This window comes from Salvelinus namaycush, chromosome 35, assembly GCF_016432855.1.
Source record: "Salvelinus namaycush isolate Seneca chromosome 35, SaNama_1.0, whole genome shotgun sequence".
Classification (NCBI taxonomy): Eukaryota; Metazoa; Chordata; class Actinopteri; order Salmoniformes; family Salmonidae; genus Salvelinus; species Salvelinus namaycush.
In genome coordinates this window covers 27,449,071-27,470,309 of record NC_052341.1, presented here as the reverse complement: position 1 = coordinate 27,470,309, position 21,239 = coordinate 27,449,071, and the positions used below count along the sequence as shown (strand labels likewise).

At 42.0% G+C, this 21,239-nt stretch overlaps 1 protein-coding gene across 1 annotated transcript in view; it reads left to right on the top strand.

Moving 5' to 3' along the window:
- prkg1b (protein kinase cGMP-dependent 1b) overlaps window positions 1–21,239 on the top strand; it is a 141,874-nt gene that overhangs the window by 37,532 nt on the left and 83,103 nt on the right. The window contains exon 3 of the mRNA XM_038975015.1: window positions 19,562–19,675. Within this exon, the coding sequence (XP_038830943.1) occupies window positions 19,562–19,675 (114 nt within the window). The remainder of the gene's footprint in view (window positions 1–19,561; window positions 19,676–21,239) is intronic.

Genomic DNA, 21,239 nt, shown 5'->3' with positions numbered 1-21,239 from the left:
ATTATTTATTTTTGGACTGTCTGTTTTGCCATGTACAAATGTTATTCAATGCATTTCTATTGGCTTTAGCAGTAAAGGCCAAATTCAATGTTTCATCAAATACATTTTTAATATATATTTTCATACCTACACGGGTACTAAAATTCTAATCAAATGGTTAAATTATACATTCTATGACCATCTTAAAACAAATCCATATGTTAGCTTAGTAGATATTGTGATCTAAGGGCTTAGACTTACCGGGGTTTTAAAGACTTTGCTTGACTCATATGACCAAAAGTATGTGGAAACCTATTCGTTGAACATCTAATTCGAAAATCATGGGCATTAATATGGAGTTGGTCCCCCCTTTGCTACAATAACAGCCTCCACTCTTCTGGAAGGCTTTTCACTAGATGTTGGAACATTGCTGCGGGGACTTACTTCCATTCAGCCACTAGGATTAGTGAGGTCGGTCACTGATGTAGGGCGATTAGGCCTGGCTCGCGTTCCAATTCATCCCAAAGGTGTTTGATGGGTTTGAGGTCAGGGCTCTGTGTAGGCCAGTCAAGTTCTTCCACATCGATCTTGACAAACCATTTCTGTATGGACCTCGCTTTGCACACGGGCATTGTCATGCTGAAACAGCCTTCCCCAAACTGTTGCCACAAAGTTGGAAGCACAGAATCATCTAGAAAGTCATTGTAAGATTTCCCTTCACTGGAACTAAGGGGCTTAGCTCGAACCATGAAGAACAGCCCTAGAACAGCCCCAGAGAACACGTTTCTACTGCTCCAGAGTTCAATGGCGGCGAGCTTTACACCACACCAGCTGATGCTTGGCATTGCGCATGGTGATCTTAGGCTTGTGGGCAGCTGCTCGGCCATGGAAACCCATTTCATGAAGCTCTCAACGAACAGTTATTGTGCTGACATTGCTTCCAGAGGCAGTTTGGAACTCGGTAGTGAGTGTTGCAACCGAGGACAGACGATTTTTACGCACTACGTGCTTCAGATCTGTTTGTTCTTACTCTACACTCAGTATATATAGAGGTATTATATTTTCTGTTTGACAGGTGCAAAAAGTAGTTAATCAGTTAGATAAATTAGTAATTACGGATAATTATCCCTAGCCTGCTGGATATGATTTGTGTTTTTCCTTATTATTTTTCAGTCATCTACTTGCCTCTGGCAGGTGTTAAATTGCTAAACTCCATGTTTAGCATTTTCTTAGACTGAGGCCACAGTCATCAGACATCAGTAGATAAGTAATGACCTCATGTCTGTCCTCAATGATCCTTTTCTCCTTCTAGGCACCATATGTAAATGATGCTGAATAAAATGTACAGCTGTTACTATTCAGTTGTTGACACACTTTACATGTTGCTGGCTGCTGCTGAGATATGTTGACAAAGAGGTCATTGAGAGAGCTACTGTATTTCAGAGAATCTTGTAGGCTACTTGGACCAAAATATGCATCTAGGCTCTCTCTGTTTTGTTTGTTAATTTGTCAAACATTCGAAAGGATAAAATGTAACAAATGTCAAGTCACTGGCTTGAGTTGAACGGATGCCAGTGGCATGTATTCATGGGGGCTAAGGGAAGCCAGGCTTCCCCAAAACATTTACCAAGAAAAAACATACAAAATAATTGATCTTTTGTCTTTCTGTGTTTTAATACATTTCTTCCAATTCGCAAGAGGCTGCTGAATGTATCTCACCGGAGAAAGCATCCGAGCGAATGAAACCCACAAACCCTCCCACTGTCTCTGTATGTGTAGGCCATCTATCTGATGCTGTCTGGTCAGAAAGAGTATGACATTGTTGCCGCCTGAAGCATTGAATGCAAGGGAAGCCAGCGAGCATTTGGCCTCCCAAGATAAAAATAAAATATTTTCCAATCAGCGTTGAGCTAAACTGAGTGAGCTCGGCTGTGAATGGTCCTGGCACACCAAAAAAAAGTGTAAAGGAAGAAAGTTTGGATTTGGCTTCAGAGCAAACATCATTAGTGACAGAAAAAAACGTGAATTGTTGCATCTAGTTGTGTTGTCCTCCGGTAGCTAGCTAGCTAAAATCGGCCTCTTTCCTAAATTATCCATGGATGGAGATAGGGATTTGGACTTGTGGTTTTACTTAATTCTCAACATGTAGCAAGTATTTTAGCCGGGTAGCCAAGGACAACAAAAAGGATGGCATTGGCGTTTCTCTACAAGTAAGGTGAGTCAACATGTTTTTTCTACTTGGACGCATGCACACACCACACACACACACAAACACACATAAATCAGTAACATGGACAGCCACATTATATTTAGCTTACATTGATTGGACTAAATCGATTTTGGTATATTTTAGTTGTCACTTTATTAGACTAAGCATACAGTTGAATTCATAAGTTTACATACACTTAGATTGGAGTCATTAAAACTTGTTTTTCAACCACTCCACAAATTTCTTGTTAACAAACTATAGTTTTGGAAGTCGGTTAGGATCTACTTTGTGCATGACACAAGTAATTTTTCCAACAATTATTTACAGACAGATTATTTCACTTATAATTCACTGTATCACAATTCCAGTGGGTCAGAAGTTTACATACACTAAGTTGACTGTGCCTTTAAACCGCTTGGAAAATTCCAGAAAATATTGTCTTGGCTTTAGAAGCTTCTGATAAATTATGTCAATTAGCCTAAGTCAATTGGAGGTGTACCTGTGGATGTATTTCAAGGCCTACCTTCAAACTCAGTGCCTCTTTGCTTGACATAATGGGAAAATCAAAAGAAATCAGCCAAGACATAAAAGAAACAATTGTAGACATCCACAAGTCTTGTTCATCCTTGGGAGCAATTTCCAAATGCCTGAAGGTACCACGTTCATCTGTACAAACAATAGTACGCAAGTATAAACACCATGGGACCACGCAGCCGTCATACCGCTCAGAAAGGAGACTCGTTCTGTCTCCTAGAGATGAACGTACTTTGGTGCGAAAAGTGCAAATCAATCCCAGAACAACAGCAAAGGACCTTGTGAAGATGCTGGAGGAAACAGGTACAAAAGTATCTATATCCACAGTAGAACGAGTCCTATATCGACATAACCTGAAAGGCCGCTCAGCAAGGAAGAAGCAACTGCTCCAAAACCACCAGAAAAAAGCCAGACTACGGTTTGCAACTGCACATACCTACAAAGATCGTACTTTTTGGAGAAATGTCCTCTGGTCTGATGAAACAAAAATAGAACTGTTTGGCCATAACGACCATCGTTATGTTTGGAGGGAAAAGGGGGAGGCTTGCAAGGCAAAGAATACCATCCCAACCGTGAAGCACGGGGGTGGCAGCATCATGTTGTGGGGGTGCTTTGCTGCAGGAGGGACTGGTGCTCTTCACAAAATAGATGGCATCATGAGAAAGAAAAATGATGTGGATATATTGAAGCAACATCTCAAGACATCAGTCAGGAAGTTAAAGCTTGGTCGCAAATGGGTCTTCCAAATGGACAATGACCCCAAGCATACTTCCAAAGTTATTGGAGTGGCCATCACAAAGCCCTGACCTCAATCCTATAGAAAATGTGTGGGCAGAAATGAAAAGGTGTGTGCGAGCAAGGAGGCCTACAAACCTGACTCAGTTACACCAGCTCTGTCAGGAGGAATGGGCCAAAATTCACCCAACTTATTATGGGAAGCTTGTGGAAGGCTACCCGAAACATTTTACCCAAGTTAAACAATGTAAAGGCAATGCTACCAAATACTAATTGAGTGTATGTAAACTTCTGACCCACTGGGAATGTGATGAAAGAAATAAAAGCTGAAATAAATCATTCTCTCTACTATTATTCTGACATTTCACATTCTTACATAAAGTGGTGATCCTAACTGACCTAAGACAGGGAATTTTTACCAGGATTAAATGTCAGGAATTGTGAAACTGAGTAAATGTATTTGGCTCAGGTGTATGTAAATTTCCGACTTCAACTGTAGGTGATTGGATGATGTTGAAATGTTGCTGGAACAGTGGAGGCAGCTGGTGTTTTCTTTGCGACTTGTGGTAACTAACACCGTACCCAAACCGGCTGCGTGCATGCGCTATCGTGCGCAAATAGATTTTGTCACCCCACACCAAATGCGATCACGACACGCAGGTTAAAATATCAAAACAGGCCTCCCGGGTGGCGCAGTGGTCTAGGGCACTGCATCGCTAGCTGTGCCACCAGAGACTCTGGGTTCGCGCCCAGGCTCTGTCACAGCCGGCCGCGACTGGGAGGTCCGTGGGGCAACGCACAATTGGCCTAGCGTCGTCCGGGTTAGGGAGGGTTTGGCCGGTAGGGATATCCTTGTCTCATCGCGCACCAGCGACTCCTGTGGCGGGCCGGGCGCAGTGGGCGCTAACCAAGGTAGCCAGGTGCACGGTGTTTCCTCCGACACATTGGTGCGGCTGGCTTCCGGGTTGGAGGCGCGCTGTGTTAGGAAGCAGTGCGGCTTGGTTGGGTTGTGTTTCGGAGGACGCATGGCTTTCGACCTTCGTCTCTGCCGAGCCCGTACGGAAGTTGTAGCGATGAGACAAGATAGTAATTACTAACAATTGGGGAGAAAAGTTATTAAAAAAAAATATATATAATAATAATATTTAAAAAAAAATCAAAACAAACTCTGAACCAATTATATTAATTTGGGGACAGGTCGAAGAGCATTAAACATTTTTGCCAATTTAGCTAGCTAGCTTGCAGTTGCTAGCTAATTTGTCCTATTTAGCTAGCTTGACGTTGCTAGCTAATTTGTCCTGGGATATAAGCATTGAGTTATTTTACCTGAAATGCACAAGGTCCTGTACTCTGACAATTTGTCCACACACAAGACGGTCAACCGAATCGTTTCTAGTCATCTCTCTTCCTTCCAGGGTTTTTCTTTTTTGGACTTATCTTTCAATCACTCACGTGGGTATAACTATTGAGGAGATGTCACGTGGGTATCTGCTTCTATAAACCAATGAGGAGTTGGGAGAGGCAGGACTTGCACCGCGATCAGCGTCACAAATATAACTGACTTCTATTTTAGCCCTTGGCAACGCAGACGCTTGTTGGCGCGCTTGAGCAGTGTGGGTGCAGTAATTGTATAACATGTATGTTTAAATTTATTTTGCAACGCTCGTGCGCGCGACGTGAGTGGTGTGGTCAGCATCTTACACTAATATGTTGTGAAATCTGTTGTGAATGTATTGTAATGTTTTTTAAATTGTATAACTGCCTTAGTTTTGCTGTACCCCAGGAAGAACGGGGATCCATAATAAATACAAATACAAACTCTATGTGGTTCTAAATCCGTAGTTGTTCAGTAGTCCGAAAATGTTAGAAACATTACCTTTCTTGACCATGCTGTAGGTGATGTAACGGTTTGTTACATGCAATAGGTTTTGTGGACAGATGTTACTCTCAAGTTTTGTAATGAAACAAATGTATGCTTGAATTTATTCGGCCAATGTGTCTTCTTATTGTCTCGGCCTTAGGCCTATACAGTGCCTTTGGAAAGTATTCAGACTCCTTGACATTTTCCACATTTTGTTGTGTTAGTCTTATTCTAAAATTGTTTTTTTTTTAAATCCTCAGCTATCTACACACAACACGCCATAATGACAAAGGTGAAAACAGGTTTTATGAAATTTTTACAAATGTATTACAAATATAAACAGAAATACCTTATTTACATACAGTACCAGTCAGAAGTTTGGACACACCTACTCATTCAAGGGGTTTTCTTTATTTTTACTCTTTTCTACATTGTAGAATAATAGTGAAGACATCAAAACTATGAAATAACAAAGTGTTAAACAAATCAAAATATATTTTATATTTGAGATTCTTCAAAGCAGCCACACTTTGCCTTGATGATAGCGTTGCACACGCTTGGCATTCTCTCAACCACCTTTACCTGGAATGCTTTTCCAACAGTTCCCACATATGCTGAGCACTTGTTGGCTGCTTTTCCTTCACTCTGCGGTCCAACTCATCCCAAACCATCCCAATTGGGTTGAGGTCGGGTGATTATGAAGGCCAGGTCATCTGATGCAGCACTCCATCGCTCTCCTTGGTCAAATAGCCCTTATACAGCCTGGAGGTGTGTTTTGGGTCATTGTCCTGTTGAAAAACAAATGATAGTCCCATTAAGTGCAAACCAGATGGTGCAGAATGCTGTAGTAGCCATGCTGGTTAAGTGTGCCTTGAATTCTAAATAAATCACAGAGAGTGTCACCAGCAAAGCACCCCCAGAACATCACACCTCCTCCATGCTTCACGGTGGAAACCACACATGCGGCGATCATCCGTTCACCTACTCTGCATCTCACAAAGACACAACGGTTGGAACTAAAATCTCAAATTTGGGCTCATCAGACCAAAGGACCGATTTCCAACAGTCTAAAGTCCATTGCTCTTGTTTCTTGGCTCAAGCAAGTCTCTTTTTATTGGTGTCCTTTAGTAGTAGTTTCTTTGCAGCAATTCCACAATGAAAGGCCCTTCTGCTAGCTTGCTATCCCCAGGCCGCTAGCTGTCTGAATCGCCGTGTCTCTAGCCAGCCTAATTAATCACTGGACCCCTATGATCACTCGGCTATGCATGCCTCTCCCTAATGTCAATATGCCTTGTCCATTGCTGTTCTGGTTAGTGATTATTGTCTTATTTCACTGTAGAGCCTCTGGCCCTGCTCAATGTGCCTTAGTTCCACCTCCCACACATGCGGTGACATCACCTGGTTTAAATTATGTTTCTAGAGACAATATCTCTCTTATCATCACTCAATGCCTAGGTTTACCTCCACTGTATTCACATCCTACCATACCTTTGTCTGTACATTATGCCTTGAATCTATTCTATCGCGCCCAGAAACCTGCTCCTTTTAGTCTCTGTTCCGAATGTACTAGACAACCAGTTCTTATAGCCTTTAGCCGTACCCTTATCCTACTCCTCCTCTGTTCCTCTGGTGATGTAGAGGTTAATCCAGGCCCTACAGTGCCTAGCTTCACTACTATTCCCCAGGTGCTCTCATTTGTTGACTTCTGTAACCGTAAAAGATTTGGTTTCATGAATGTTAACATTAGAAGCCTCCTCCCCAAGTTTGTTTTATTCACTGCTTTAGCACACTATGCCAACCCGGATGTCCTAGCCGTGTCTGAATCCTGGCTTATGAAGACCAGCAAAAACCCAGAAATTTCCATCCCTAACTATAACATTTTCCGACAAGATAGAACTGCCAAAGGGGGTGGAGTTGCAATCTACTGCAGAGATAGCCTGCAGAGTTCTGTCTTACTATCCAGGTCTGTACCCAAACAACTCGAACTTCTACTTTTAAAAATGCACCTTTCCAGAAACAAGTCTCTCACCGTTGCCGCTTGTTATAGACCACCCTCTGCCCCCAGCTGTGCCCTAGACACCATATGTGAATTGATTGCCCCCCATCTATCTTCAGAGCTTGTGCTGCTAGGTGACCTAAACTGGGACATGCTTAACACCCCGGCCGTCCTACAATCTAAGCTTGATGCCCTCAATCTCACAAATGATCAATGAGCCTACCAGGTACAACCCCAAATCCGTAAACACGGGCACCCTCATAGATATCATCCTAACCAACTTGCCCTCCATATACTCTTCTGCTGTCTTCAACCAAGATCTCAGCGATCACTGCCTCATTGCCTGCATCCGTAATGGGTCTGCGGTCAAACAACCACCCCTCATCACTGTCAAACGCATCCCTAAAACACTTCAGCGAGCAGGCCTTTCTAATCAACCTGGACCGGGTATCCTGGAAGGATATTGACCTCATCCTGTCAGTAGAGGATGCCTGGTTATTCTTTCAAAGTGCCTCCCTCACCATCTTAAATAAGCATTCCCCGTTCAAAAAATGTAGAACCAGGAACAGATATAGCCCTTGGTTCACTCCAGACCTGACTGCCCTTGACCAGCACAAAAACATCCTGTGGCGTACTCCATTAGCATCGAATAGCCCCCGCGATATGCAACTTTTCAGGGAAGTTAGGAACCAATATACACAGGCAGTTAGGAAAGCAAAGGCTAGCTTTTTCAAACAGAAATTTGCATCCTGTAGGACAAACTCAAAAAAGTTTTGGGACACTGTAAAGTCCATGGAGAATAAGAGCACCTCCTCCCCCCTGCCCACTGCACTGAGGCTAGGAAACAATGTCACCACCAATAAATCCACTATAATTGAGAATTTCAAGAGGCATTTTTCTACGGCTGGCCATGCTTTCCAGCTGGCTACCCCTACCCCGGTCAACAGCCCTGCACCCCCCACAGCAACTCGCCAAAGCCTCCCCATTTCTCCTTCACCCAAATCCAGATAGCTGATGTTCTGAAAGAGCTGCAAAATCTGGACCCCTACAAATCATCCGGGCTAGACAATCTGGACCCTCTCTTTCTAAAATGATCTGCAGAAATTGTTGCAACCCCTATTACTAGCCTGCTCAACCTCTTTTTCGTATCGTCTGAGATTCCCAAAGATTGGAAAGCTGCCGCGGTCAATTCTCGGGCTGACTGCACCTGTACATAGCCCATCTGTAAATAACCCATCCAACTACCTCATCCCCATACTGTATTTATTTATTTATCTTGCTCCTTTGCACCCAAGTATCTCTACTTGCACATTCATCTTTTGCACATCTATCACTCCAGTGTTTAATTGCTATATTGTAATTACTTTGCCACCATGGCCTATTTATTGCCTTACCTCCCTTATCTTACCTCATTTGCACACAATGTATATAGACTTTTTCTACTGTATTATTGACTGTATGTTTGTTTATTCCATGTGTAACTCTGTGTTGTTGTATGTGTTGAACTGCTTTGCTTTATCTTGGCCAGGTCGCAGTTGTAAATGAGAACTTGTTCTCAACTAGCCTACCTGGTTAAATAAAGGTGAAATACAAATAGAATGAAGGCCTGATTCATGCAGTCTCCTCTGAACAGTTGGTGTTGAGATGTGTCTGTTACTTGAACTCTGTGAAGCATTTATCTGGGCTGCAATCTGAGGTGCAGTCTGAGGTGCAGAGGATAATGAACTTATCCTCTGCAGCAGAGGTATCACTGGGTCTTCCTTTCATTTGGCGGTCCTCATGAGAGCCAGTTTCATCAAAGGGCTTGATGGTTTTTGGGACTGCACTTGAAGAAACTTTCAAAGTTCTTGACATTTTCTGGATTGACTGACATTCACGTCTTAAAGAAATGATGGACTGCCGTTTCTCTTTGCTTATTTGAGCTGTTCTTTCCATAATATGGACTCCATAATACGGCTATCTTCTGTATACCACCCCTACCTTGTCACAACACAACTGACTGATTGTCTCAAACGCATTAACCTGTCTAGGACTGGGGTGCCGCCCCCCCACTGAAAAGCCAGGGCGCGAAATTCAAAAAAAATATTTTTTTAAAATATTTAACTTTCACACATTAACAAGTCCAATACAGCTAATGAAAGATACAGATCGTGTGAATCCAGCCAACATGTCCGATTTTTAAAATGTTTTACAGGGAAGACACAATATGTAAATCTATTAGGTAAACACCTTAGCAAAAGAGACCATTTTTTCTTTGTCCACCAACACCACTAGCTATCACCAATTCGGCTAAACTAAGATATTGATAGCCACTAACCAAGAAAAAACCTCCTCAGATGACAGTCTGATAACATATTTATGGTATAGGATAGGTTTTGTTAGAAAAATGTGAATATTTCAGGTAGATATCATAGTTTACAATTGCACCCACCGTCACAAATCGACTAGAATAAATAGATAGAGCAACGTGTCTTACCTAATTACTAATCATAAAACATTTCGTAAAAATACACAGCATACACTAATCGAAAGACACAGATCCTGTGAATACAGACAATATTTCAGATTTTCTAAGTGTCTTACAGCGAAAACACAATAAATCGTTATATTAGCATACCACATATGCAAACGTTACCCCAGCATTGATTCTAGCCAAAGAGCGCGATAACGTCAACATCGCCAAAAGATATTAATTTTTTCACTAACCTTCTCAGAATTCTTCAGATGACACTCCTGTAACATCATATTACAACATACATATACAGTTTGTTCGAAAATGTGGATATTTAGCCACCAAAATCGTGGTTATACAATGAGAAAAGTAGCCGAGCTGGTCAGAAAATGCCGTGCGCCATATTAGACAGTGATCTAGTCGTATACATAAATACTCATAAACGTGACTAAAAAATATAGGGTGGACAGCGATTGATAGACAATTTAATTCTTAATACAATCGCGGAATTACATTTTTTAAATTATCCTTACTTTTCAATACAGTTTGCGCCAAGCGAAGCTACGTCAAAAAAGATGGCGTCCTAAGCCACTAACATTTTTCGACAGAAACACGATTTATCATAATAAATTGTTCCTACTTTGAGCTGTTCTTCCATCAGAATCTTGGGCAAAGAATCCTTTCTTGGGTCTAATCGTCTTTTGGTCGAAAGCTGTCCTCTTGCCATGCAGAAATGCACATTGCGTTCGGCATGAACTGGAACGGTGCCCAGAGATTCACAGTGGCTCAGAAATAAATGTCCCAAAATCGCACTAAACGGATATAAATTGCTATAAAACGCTTTAAATTAACTACCTTATGATGTTTTTAACTCCTATAACGAGTAAAAATATGACCGGAGAAATATAACAGGCTACACTAATGCTTGGAAAAACAGTAGGTCGGTATCCTCCGCGCGCATGACGCACCTAGAAAAGAGGTCCTACCTACAGGATTTTTTCATTTATAGTGGCTGTGATTGGGCAATCGATACCATTCAAAGCGTCATCACGTAAAGGCATCCAGGGGAAGACGTAAGCAGTGTCCGTATACTAATAGGAATAACAGTGGCCTTAAAACTGACTCCAGAACAGGGGCCAAAATGTGTGAAATTTGACTCCATGTCAGGGAAATTGCTGTAGAATGAGTTCTGTTCCACTTAGAGACAAAATTTCAACGGCTATAGAAACTATAGACTGTTTTCTATCCAATAATAATAATAATATGCATATTGTACGATCAAGAAGTTTGTAGGAAGCCGTTTCAAAAATTACACGATTTCCATAAATAGTGACAACAGCACCCCCTAGCCTTAACAGGTTTTAAGAAGGAAAGAAAGGCACACCTGTTAGTTGAAATGGATTCCAGGTGACTACCTCATGGACCTGGTTGAGTGAATGCCAAGAGTGTGCAAAGCTGTGTCATAACTCTCCTGTGACGATCTGAAGGATCAGGTTACAGTGGGTCTGCTCTACAGCGTACTCTCTCTCGTGAAGTGGGAGAGCGGGATGTGTGTACCGGTGCTCGACCAGTTGGCGAAAGCCAACATCAGCCACGACAGAGAACGGTTGATTGGCAACGGCAATGAATTCCATTATCTTGGCGTTAATGGATTTGGCTCCTGAGTTGTCTTGCTGAAATGTTCTTACTCTTTCAAATGACTGCTCGACTTGTTGACTGCTCAATCCACACAGCAGACATCGTGGGCTAGGTTAGGAATGCTGTGTTGCACATGTAGTGCAAAATTTTACGTGGCATCATTACTTCATGTACCTACGTTATATACAGTAGGTATGCACGTCAGCTTTGACATCGGTTTTGAACATCACCGTTAAACTAGACATTGGGCCGATACCGATGTTGGCATTTTTAGCTAATATCGGCCGATTCCGATATGTTCATCGATATATCGTGCATCCCTACTATCAACATTTTCCCGTGGTGCCTCAACGTCCAAGTTAATAAAAATGTACATGATTAGGTTAATCACGTAATAATAATTACACATAGAGAATTGATTTGATAAAATAACAGCATTCACATTTGATGATAGTCACAGACACGACAGCTGTCATCAAGGCAAAGGGTGGTTACTTTGAAGAATCTCAAATATAAAATATATTTTGATTTGTTTAACTCTTTTTTGGTTACTACACGATGCCATATGTGTTATTTCATAGTTTTAGTGTCTTCAATATTATTCTACAATGTAGAAAATTGTAAAATTAAAGGAAAACCCTGGAATGAGTGTGTCCAAACTAAATATTCAGAGCCTTTGCTATGAGACTCACAATTAAGCTCAGGTGCATCCTGTTTCCATTGATCATCCTTGAAGTGTTTCTACAACTTTACTGGAGTCCACCTGTGGTAAATTCAATTGATTGGACATAATTTGGAAAGGTACAGACCAAACAAGATTCTCTGGTCTGATGAAACCAAGATTGAACTCTTTGGCCTGAATGCCAAGCGTCACGTCCGGAGGAAACCTGGCACCATCCCTACAGTGAAGGATGGTGGTGGCAACATCATGCTGTGGGGATGTTTTTCAGCGGAAGGAACTGGGAGACCAGTCAGGATCCAGGGAAAGATGAACGGAGCAAAGTACAGAGACATAATTGATGAAAACCTGCTCCATAGCACTCAGGACCTCAGACTGGGGCGAAGGTTCACCTTCCAACAGGACAACGACCCTAAGCACACAGCCAAGACAAAGCACGAGTGGCTTCGGTACGAGTCTCTGAATGTCCTTGAGCGGCCCGGCCAGAGCTCAGACTTGAACCCAATCGAACATCTCTGGAGAGACCTGAATATAGCTGTGCAGCAACGCTTCCCCCTGCAACCGGACAGAGCTTGAGAGGATCTGCAGAGAAGAATGGGAGAAACTCCTCAAATACAGGTGTGCCAAGCTTGTAGCGTCATACCCAAGAAGACTCAAGGCTGTAATTACTGCCAAAGGTGCTTCAACAAAGTACTGAGTAAAGTGTCTGAATGCTTATGTAAATGTGATATTTCTGTTTTAAATATTTTATCAATTAGCAAAATTTCGAAAAACCTGTTTTTGCATTGTCATTATGGTGTATTGTGTGTAGATAGATGAGCAAATAAAACAATTTAATCCATTTTAGAATAAGGCTGTAAAATAACAAAATGGAGAAAAAGTCAAGGGGTCTGAATACTTTCCGAAGGCACTGTATACAGTATCACGGTGTCAAGGCATATGAACTAACAGGTTATATAGCAAACAACGCAATTATCACAACTCGGGTTGTAATATGACTTCTTCCCAATTGGTTTTCCCAGGGATTTTACCCACTCACTGCTACTGACGGAGGTTTAAGGAGAGACAGGTGGATACAATAAATGTAACTGTACAGCAAAAGCATCAAAGAAGAGCTTTTGTAAATGGCTCTTCTCTTTGGTACATAGAGAAAGAAGCCAGTTACCTGACAGCAGGAGGTTTACTTGACTTGCTTCTTCTTCTTTTTTCTTTGCCCATTGGCAAGTCACAATCAGTAAATGAAGACGCCCCCCCATAGGGGCGGCTTTGTGAGTGGATTTAATGGCCTATTGACTGCAGAGAGGGAGTTCAGTAAATTGATTTCATTGTAGCTTCTTGTGTATGCAAACATATACAATTGTCCAGAATGAACTCTATGCCTCCCTGTCATTGCTTATTTGTGCTTGAATATATGCCATTATCCTCAAAGGTAATTTACTATTGACTTGGCTCATTCACAATAAGGGATAAACGTGACATTTGAAATGTTTGGCTTTTGAACATCTGGCATATAAGCCTTGCCACTAGGCTTATTTGCAAAAAAAGCACTACATGGCCAAAAGTATGTGAACACCTGCTCGTCGAATATCTTATTCCAAAATCATGGGCATTAATATGGAGTTGGTCCCCCTTTTCTGCTGTAACAGCCTCCACTCTTCTTGGAAGGCTTTCCACTATATGATGGAACATTGCTGCGGGGACTTGCTTCCATTCAGCTACAAGAGCATTAGTGAGGTCGGACACTGATGTAGGGCGATTAGGCCTGGCTCGCAGTCGGCGTTGAAAATCCTCCCAAAGATGTCAAGGCTCTGTGGAGGCCAGTCAAATTCTTCCACATTGATCTCGACAAACAATTTCTGTATGGACCTCGCTTTGTGCATGGTGGCATTGTCATGCTGAAACAGGAAAAGGGCCTTCCCCAAACTGTTGCCACAAAGTTGGAAGCACAGAATCATCTAGAAAGTCATTGTAAGATTTCCCTTCACTGGAACTAAGGGGCTTAGCTCGAACCATAAAAAATAGCCCTAGATCATTATTCCACCTCCACCAAACTTTACTGTTTGCACTATGCATTCGGGCAGGTAGCGTTCTCCTGGCATCCTCCAATTCCAGATTCGTCCATCGAACTGCCAGATGATGAAGCGTGATTCATCACTCCAGAGAACACGTTTCTACTGCTCCAGAGTTCAATGGCGGCGAGCTTTACACCACTCCAGCCGAAGGTTGGCATTGTGCATGAGGATCATAGGCTTGTGTGCGGCTGCTCGGCCATGGAAACCCATTTCATGAAGCTCCCGGCGAACAGTTCTTGTGCTGACGTTGCTTCTAGAGGCAGTTTGGAACTCGGTAGTGAGTGTTGCAACCGAGGACAGACGATTTTTATGTGTTACACACGTCAGTGGTCCCGTTCTGTGAGCTTGTGTGTCCTACCACTTTGCGGCTGAGCCGTTGTTGCTCCTAGATGTTTCTACTTCATAATAACAGCACTTACAGTTGACCAGGGTGGCTCTAGCAGGGCAGAAATTTGGCGAACTGACCTGTCAGCAACGGGTGTGGCTGAAATAGCCGAATCCACTAATTTGAAGGGTGTCCACATACATTTGTGTAACTATGACTATCTTCTTTTCTGTTGAGGAAATGATGCTGTAATTAAATGTATTAATAACAAGCCCATACACTTACGCAATTGGCAGATTGTCAGATATTGCACCAATGCCAATGAGGATACATGCAGAGTGAATATGCAGATTACATTTCACTGCCAATATCTACGAAGGTCTTGAAATGGAAATCAGGGACATTGGCGTCAGTGTTGGAATTACTAGAAAAATTATAGATGTGTGAGTTTGTGGCAGCTGCAGTCAGTGACTAAGCAATTATGGTAACATTACTCACAGAGGATTTATTGCCGGTGACATCCCCAAATACACTATCGCTCTGTGTGTCGCCTCAACAACATGATCGTACTCCGGTTGATTTGTTGGTTTTTCAACCCCAACAGTCTATTATGTTGATTGATTCAACAGATTAAAAAGAGCATGGTGGATGTCGCCGACAAATCAATATTAGGTATTTACAACCACGACAGCAAATGAATCAGCTGATAATGAAAGAGAGTGTCGCCATGGTGGTTATTACATGGTTGATTAAACGTTGACCGTAATGTAAGCTGATTGTTATACACAGAGGTCAGAGGGCACATGGGAGCTGGCTTACTTTTACTGCTCACATAGTGAGTGGTTGGGCCCTGGTGGGTGTTTTTCTCTTCAACAATTACCACGGTAACGCTTGAAGTTGCTTTAATACCTGTGTAATAACACTGTAACACTCAGGAGAAACATCTTATTGACATGTAATTAACAGGTCGTTACATTCTATTTCTGCGACCGCTCTGTAATCGCATTGTAATCTAAAGTGTATTGAGCTGAATTAAATTGAACAGTGGACACACATTTGGCGTGGCTTTCATGGCCTTGCATGGTGACACCTGCGAGTGGCGCTGGCTGTCAGAGGTCTTACATCTTCATTACAGCCGGAGCAAAGAGTTGACAAGCCTTAGGAAGGTGTGTAGCGCTGCCAATGTGTGTCATGACGCCTGGCAGTCACAGAGCTGCAGGCAGGAGACTGACCCCGTTTAGCAGGGCTGTTGGACGCCTGCTATACAATAGCTGTCTCTTCTACTAGGTCATTGTTGCTGCGTTCGTCATTTGATTTGAGCTGGATGTAGTTTGCATGTGTGCAAAACAGGCACAGATCCAGATATTATCTCACTCTGCTGTATATTACAGCTTTCCCTTTTTTGTTTCACGCAACACCTCAACAATGTGTCAGAGAGGATTCAGACCAACAAATTCTGCTTAACAGATTCTATCTATTTATGGCTTCGTCTTCCTGAGTTGTAAAATGTTTCTTGTCATAGTCCTATATTTGGGATCTCATCAAAATCCAAGGTTCTAAGAACATGAAACGGTTCCTGCTTGGTCGATGTGAGCCTTTCCTTGGTGGATAAAACCATTAGGCCTAGCTGCTACAGTCTGACCACCCACAGTGATTCATATCTCAATCAGACTGAAGTCAGGGGTCCTATTAGGTAAATGTCCCACATGAATAGGTAGGCTATAAGCGTAACCACAATGGATGGCACACTAAAGCATCTCAACACCACAAAGACGGTTTCATTTTCTCTCATAACTACCAGGGCTCCCTCCCCGAGGCTCTGTTAGTCCACTGATAAAAGCCTTCAAGATGAAGCCTGCATTGTATTGTGGGGTAATAGAATGTGGTCCCCCATAACCCACCCACCAGTATCTCCTCTGTGATTGGTCTATATCATCTAGAGATCTAGTCGTTGGCGATGGGGGAGTGAGTAGCGGCGGGAGGAGTACAATATGCCTGACTGCAGTGCACACTGAGAGTATGAATGGCTGGGCCATCGATCCAATGGTTGCTCCTAGATGAACTCTCTCCAGATATAGCAGACAGGCACTTTCATGTGTGAATCTATCTTGGGTTCCTCTTACTGCGGCGCTACGGGATGCCCTGAGCAATCTTTCCCCTGTGTGAAAGCATCTCCAGACTCTCACTGAGATTGCTGCCAGGGTTGTTGATGAGTGACACTCTACTAAATGTGTTCTCACTCTGTGTTTTTGGACTTACAGTAGAAGTACTGAATAGCGGTACTTTGCTACTGATACAGTATTAATCCCAGTAGTGATCATGGACAATGAGTTAGACAGATCTCAACAAGTTCCTTTTAAACAACTAACACCCATTGTACCCATTGTAAATGCCTAGTTTCTATACCCATGGGGTTATTATGCCAGTTGTCCCCTCTAGTGTAGTAGCGATTTGATTCATATGAGTGTATTATTTGGAGGGATTCAGTGACAGAAGACCAGTTTGATTAAAATACCTATCTAGTCAATTTGGCTATTGTCTACTAGAGGCAGATTGTGTCTGCTCTTATTTATGCCCTTCATGATGTTACACAGTTAAACAGACTTTCCTGAGATGGAAATGAATACCATGCTTTTCTGGCAGGAAATACAATGATGACTGATACAGAACGTCATGATGCCCTGCCATCATGCAGCATGGACTTAAATGCAAACGTGACTCTGAGATTAACACTGTATCCTATTGTCCTCCATGTCCTCCATCCCGTTTATCTTATTGGGCTGCCACTCCATCACAGATAAAGCTGTCAGGGGATGATGGATATCTAATACAAGTGTTGGGAAGGAAGGTGGGCTGGCAGAGTGAGAACTCGCTCTGTGTGTGAAGACCAATACTTTTTGCAGTCGCAGGTGTTGGTGCTGTCATCTTAAAACCCCAGTATATTCTTATGGCCCATTTTCACATTTTGTTTTTTGAAGGTGAATTACGGAACAGTCAAGATAATATCCGAACTTGTTTGAAGGGAGTAGATATGTGTACATTTCATTCTGCAGCTGATAAAGGAGGTGCCAACAGTGCTGAAGAAGAATTCTCCCTCCAGAAGCCTTAGATGGAAGAGAGCTGTTGATGCTGTCACCATTTGGGTCAGTTCCACACTGCGTTTGCCTAGATCCAATGTTTAGATCAATTTCACACAGCTGTAGTCAGTGCACCACAGGGTACCATCAAACCACATCAACAGTGTTTTGCCTTTGTTTGCAGAGGTACTTTTGGAAGGAAAGTTATTTGGCAAATGTTTGGTGTTCAGTGAACATAACGGAACCAGGATTGTAAAATTCACATAAAAAGAAAAGTTAAGAAGGTGTTAAACAAGAGATAAGAGAGAGTATAGGTAGGAAAATATGTAGCTTAATCCACAGGAGGTTGGTGATACCTTAATTTGGGAGGATGGGCTCGTGGTAAAGAATTGTTTGGAATTGTTGGAATGGTATGAAAAACAATGCCTTCAGAAAGTGTGACTTTCCACATTTTGTTGTGTTACCGCCTGAATCTGAAATGGATTAAATTGAGGTATTTTGTCACTGGTCTACGCACAATACCCCACAATGTCAAAGTTTCCCTCCCATTTCCAAGAATCTTCCAAACATGATTTTGCAACCCTACAAGCAAGTCACATTATGCTGGCTTGCAAAGTGATGTGTAATCCCTATTGGAATCCAGACAGAATTAGGATATTCAACATTTAGAATTTTTATTTCTTCATAATGACTGCCAGGGCAAGGAACTTTGTGATGAGACTATCTAAGCCGTTTAAACTGGAACAACCTTTACGGGTGCAAAAAATATAACTCATTGATTGGATTAGTTTAGAAAAATGTATGTTATTTATCTTTGTGGAGCATAAGATTAATCAATCATTCTATGTACGTGCAAAAACACAAATATGAAATACAATTAGATTTTATTTTAACCTGAAGTAGAGCATGCTGGGAAATATGATAATGATATTGATTATGGTGCAAATATGCCTTTTTAGGGTACCACCCCAGTGATGAAGCCGTTAGTTCCGTTTAGGTGCAAAAATCCATCATTGTACCTTACGGTGGGTATTGAGGGTACACAAAATATGTTTGTACCCTGAGAAACAGAAATGTACCTCCACACCTTACCCCTTGTTTTGAGAGTGAGAATGTGATTATTGTACTTTTTTTATATATTCAAAATATTGGGTAAGAAAATGTACCATTATATTCTTTATCCGCACATGTACCCTAAAAGGTACTGAACAGTACTACGTGAGATAATTATGTGTACCTTTTGAAGGTACATTATGTGTATTTTAATATTTTTGTACCCCAGGGAACAATAGCGTACCCTTATTTCTAAAAGTGTGTCAGTATTGACATATGCTTCAATGACTCACTTAGAAAATGTTCTCACTACGTGGCATTTTGGTAAATGCATGTTATACCTCCGGCCGTTAGGAGAACGATGTATTGTTCAAACGCTCATAGGCTTAAGTTCCATCACTATCGGGAACCCCCCCCCCAGGGGAATGACCAATCTGCTCTGATTAGAGAATGGCAGTCATTCATCTGGTGGCAGTCTGTAAACTGTGAGTTGTTGCTGCTTGGTGAATCGCCCACTTGCCAGAATCAGATACATCAATGCAGAGATGGGGATTTTGGAGCCTGCAGGTCTCTGCTGGACATTCAGCGACATTCATTCCCTCACGTTCCAGCAATACTTTCAATCTCCCCCATCTGTCACTTTGTAATGACTTAAAACTAATGTCTGTTTTGCTATTCCCTTTCCCCTATATTTTTCTTCTAGCCAGTGTCCCATTTTTCCGCTGAGCCCATTATTGTGGAGTCTGCATACCATTCTGCTGTTATCCCTCTCTCATGTCCCATTTAAGTAATGAATTTAGAATTTTATTGTAGTGCATTAGCTTTGACTTCTCCCCAATCTGGGCAACAGCAGCACGGTGACATTTCCAGCTTGTCATGCTCACTTTCACGGACCGTGCATCAGCGGGGGAAATGAAAAAGTGTGCTCTGCTCTGTTGTTTTCCCTTGCAGATGGGAAGGTGGAGGTGACAAAGGAGAGCATGAAGCTGTGCACCATGGGTCCTGGGAAGGTGTTTGGGGAGCTGGCCATCCTCTACAACTGCACCAGGACGGCCACCGTCAAGAGTAAGTCTGACCAGTATAATAGAGGCAGTGGGTTGCCCAAGCACTGCACACCATAGTTGAGTTCAGTTATAAGCTTGACCATAACTGTCCACAAGCTTATCTGCCATATACTCCCTGGACCTGATATACTAAGCTTTTGCACATGTTATTTTCAGAAGGTAAGAAAGAAATCCCTATCCAAGCTTAGTAAATCAAACTTACTGGCCTTTCAGCAGCAGTGAGTTGAGCTGAGGTGATTAACGTGTAAAGTACACATTTTCATTCTCTGAGCTTTGTTTGACTCAATTATGAATATCCACACGGCATGGAATCGGACAAATTATTCCCCCTCTTATAAATTAATTCCAGGTGAACACACTGGTCGATTTGACTAATTCTACCTCCCAGATACTGATAACAGCCTCTGAGTAGTTTGTTGTGCTTTGAAGGTTACATTTCTGCTTTTGTCAAACACAGAGAGAGAACTTAAGCACACACACAGATGAACGTGTCTATCTTGAGGAGATTCACTTTCTATTTTTACACTTTGATTAATCTACGTAAGTATGGAAACATGACCGAAAGCAAATGCAGCCATTATCTTGTCATGTCCACAGTTCTTTGTAGTGACAGCTATATATTTCTGTTTGCTCTGAAGCCAATGTAAATGGTAAGAGTAGCAGCTGTTGATGAAAACAAATCTGATTAGGCTATCTCATGCACAGCATCCATTTCAATTGTTTTTATATATCAAATCTAGTTTTTCAGGGAAGGTTTAGAGCACAGTGAATACACCCACTCAGGCACTCCCACGCGTTCATTTAGGTCTGTGTAACCACACAACCCACCTGCGCACACGCACACACACAGATCATCACAAAGATTTCAACATGTTTTTCTAGACCCTGTTCATACTTTCAAAAAGAGAAGATGATTTGATTGTGTAAATAGCCCAATGAGTCAGCCTAGCTGAAACAACATGTCAAAATCTGCTCAAATCCTCATTATGTTAGCTTTAATTGATTCCAGCTACATTGATTCTTTCAAAGGACACACATTATGCACATTTTCTTTAGCCACGAAGAATGTGTAAAGAAATCACTTTGTTTCTTTTCCTCTGAAACACATCAAAAGCTTCCCTCACATGCAGCTTTGATGAGTCTGCCACCAAAAGTGTGCCTGATTACAGCTATAGGTGTAATGAGCATTCGCTCTGAACTAGTGGTTGTCTCTACAGAGAGTCACACAAACACCATTACTGTGTTTTTCTCAAATAAATGAAGAGATTAATTAAACAATCAATTACTGTAAAATGAAGCAGCGTTATCAATTAATTAGTTTACTGCATTTTTTAAATTGAGGCGTGATGGTACTTGCTTAGACTTAGATTCCCTCTTTCATTCACTGACTGTGGTAATCGAAGCAGTACTTCATTAGGATTGCAACAATGTAATGGGGTCATAAGAGTTCTGATGTCTAGGATCCTTCTGGGACAAATCTAGCTGCAGTTTACGAGAAGATCTCAGTCCTTCACGATAACCGATGTCTTTGGAAATATGACAGGTCCTGTACAGCGTCAAAGAAA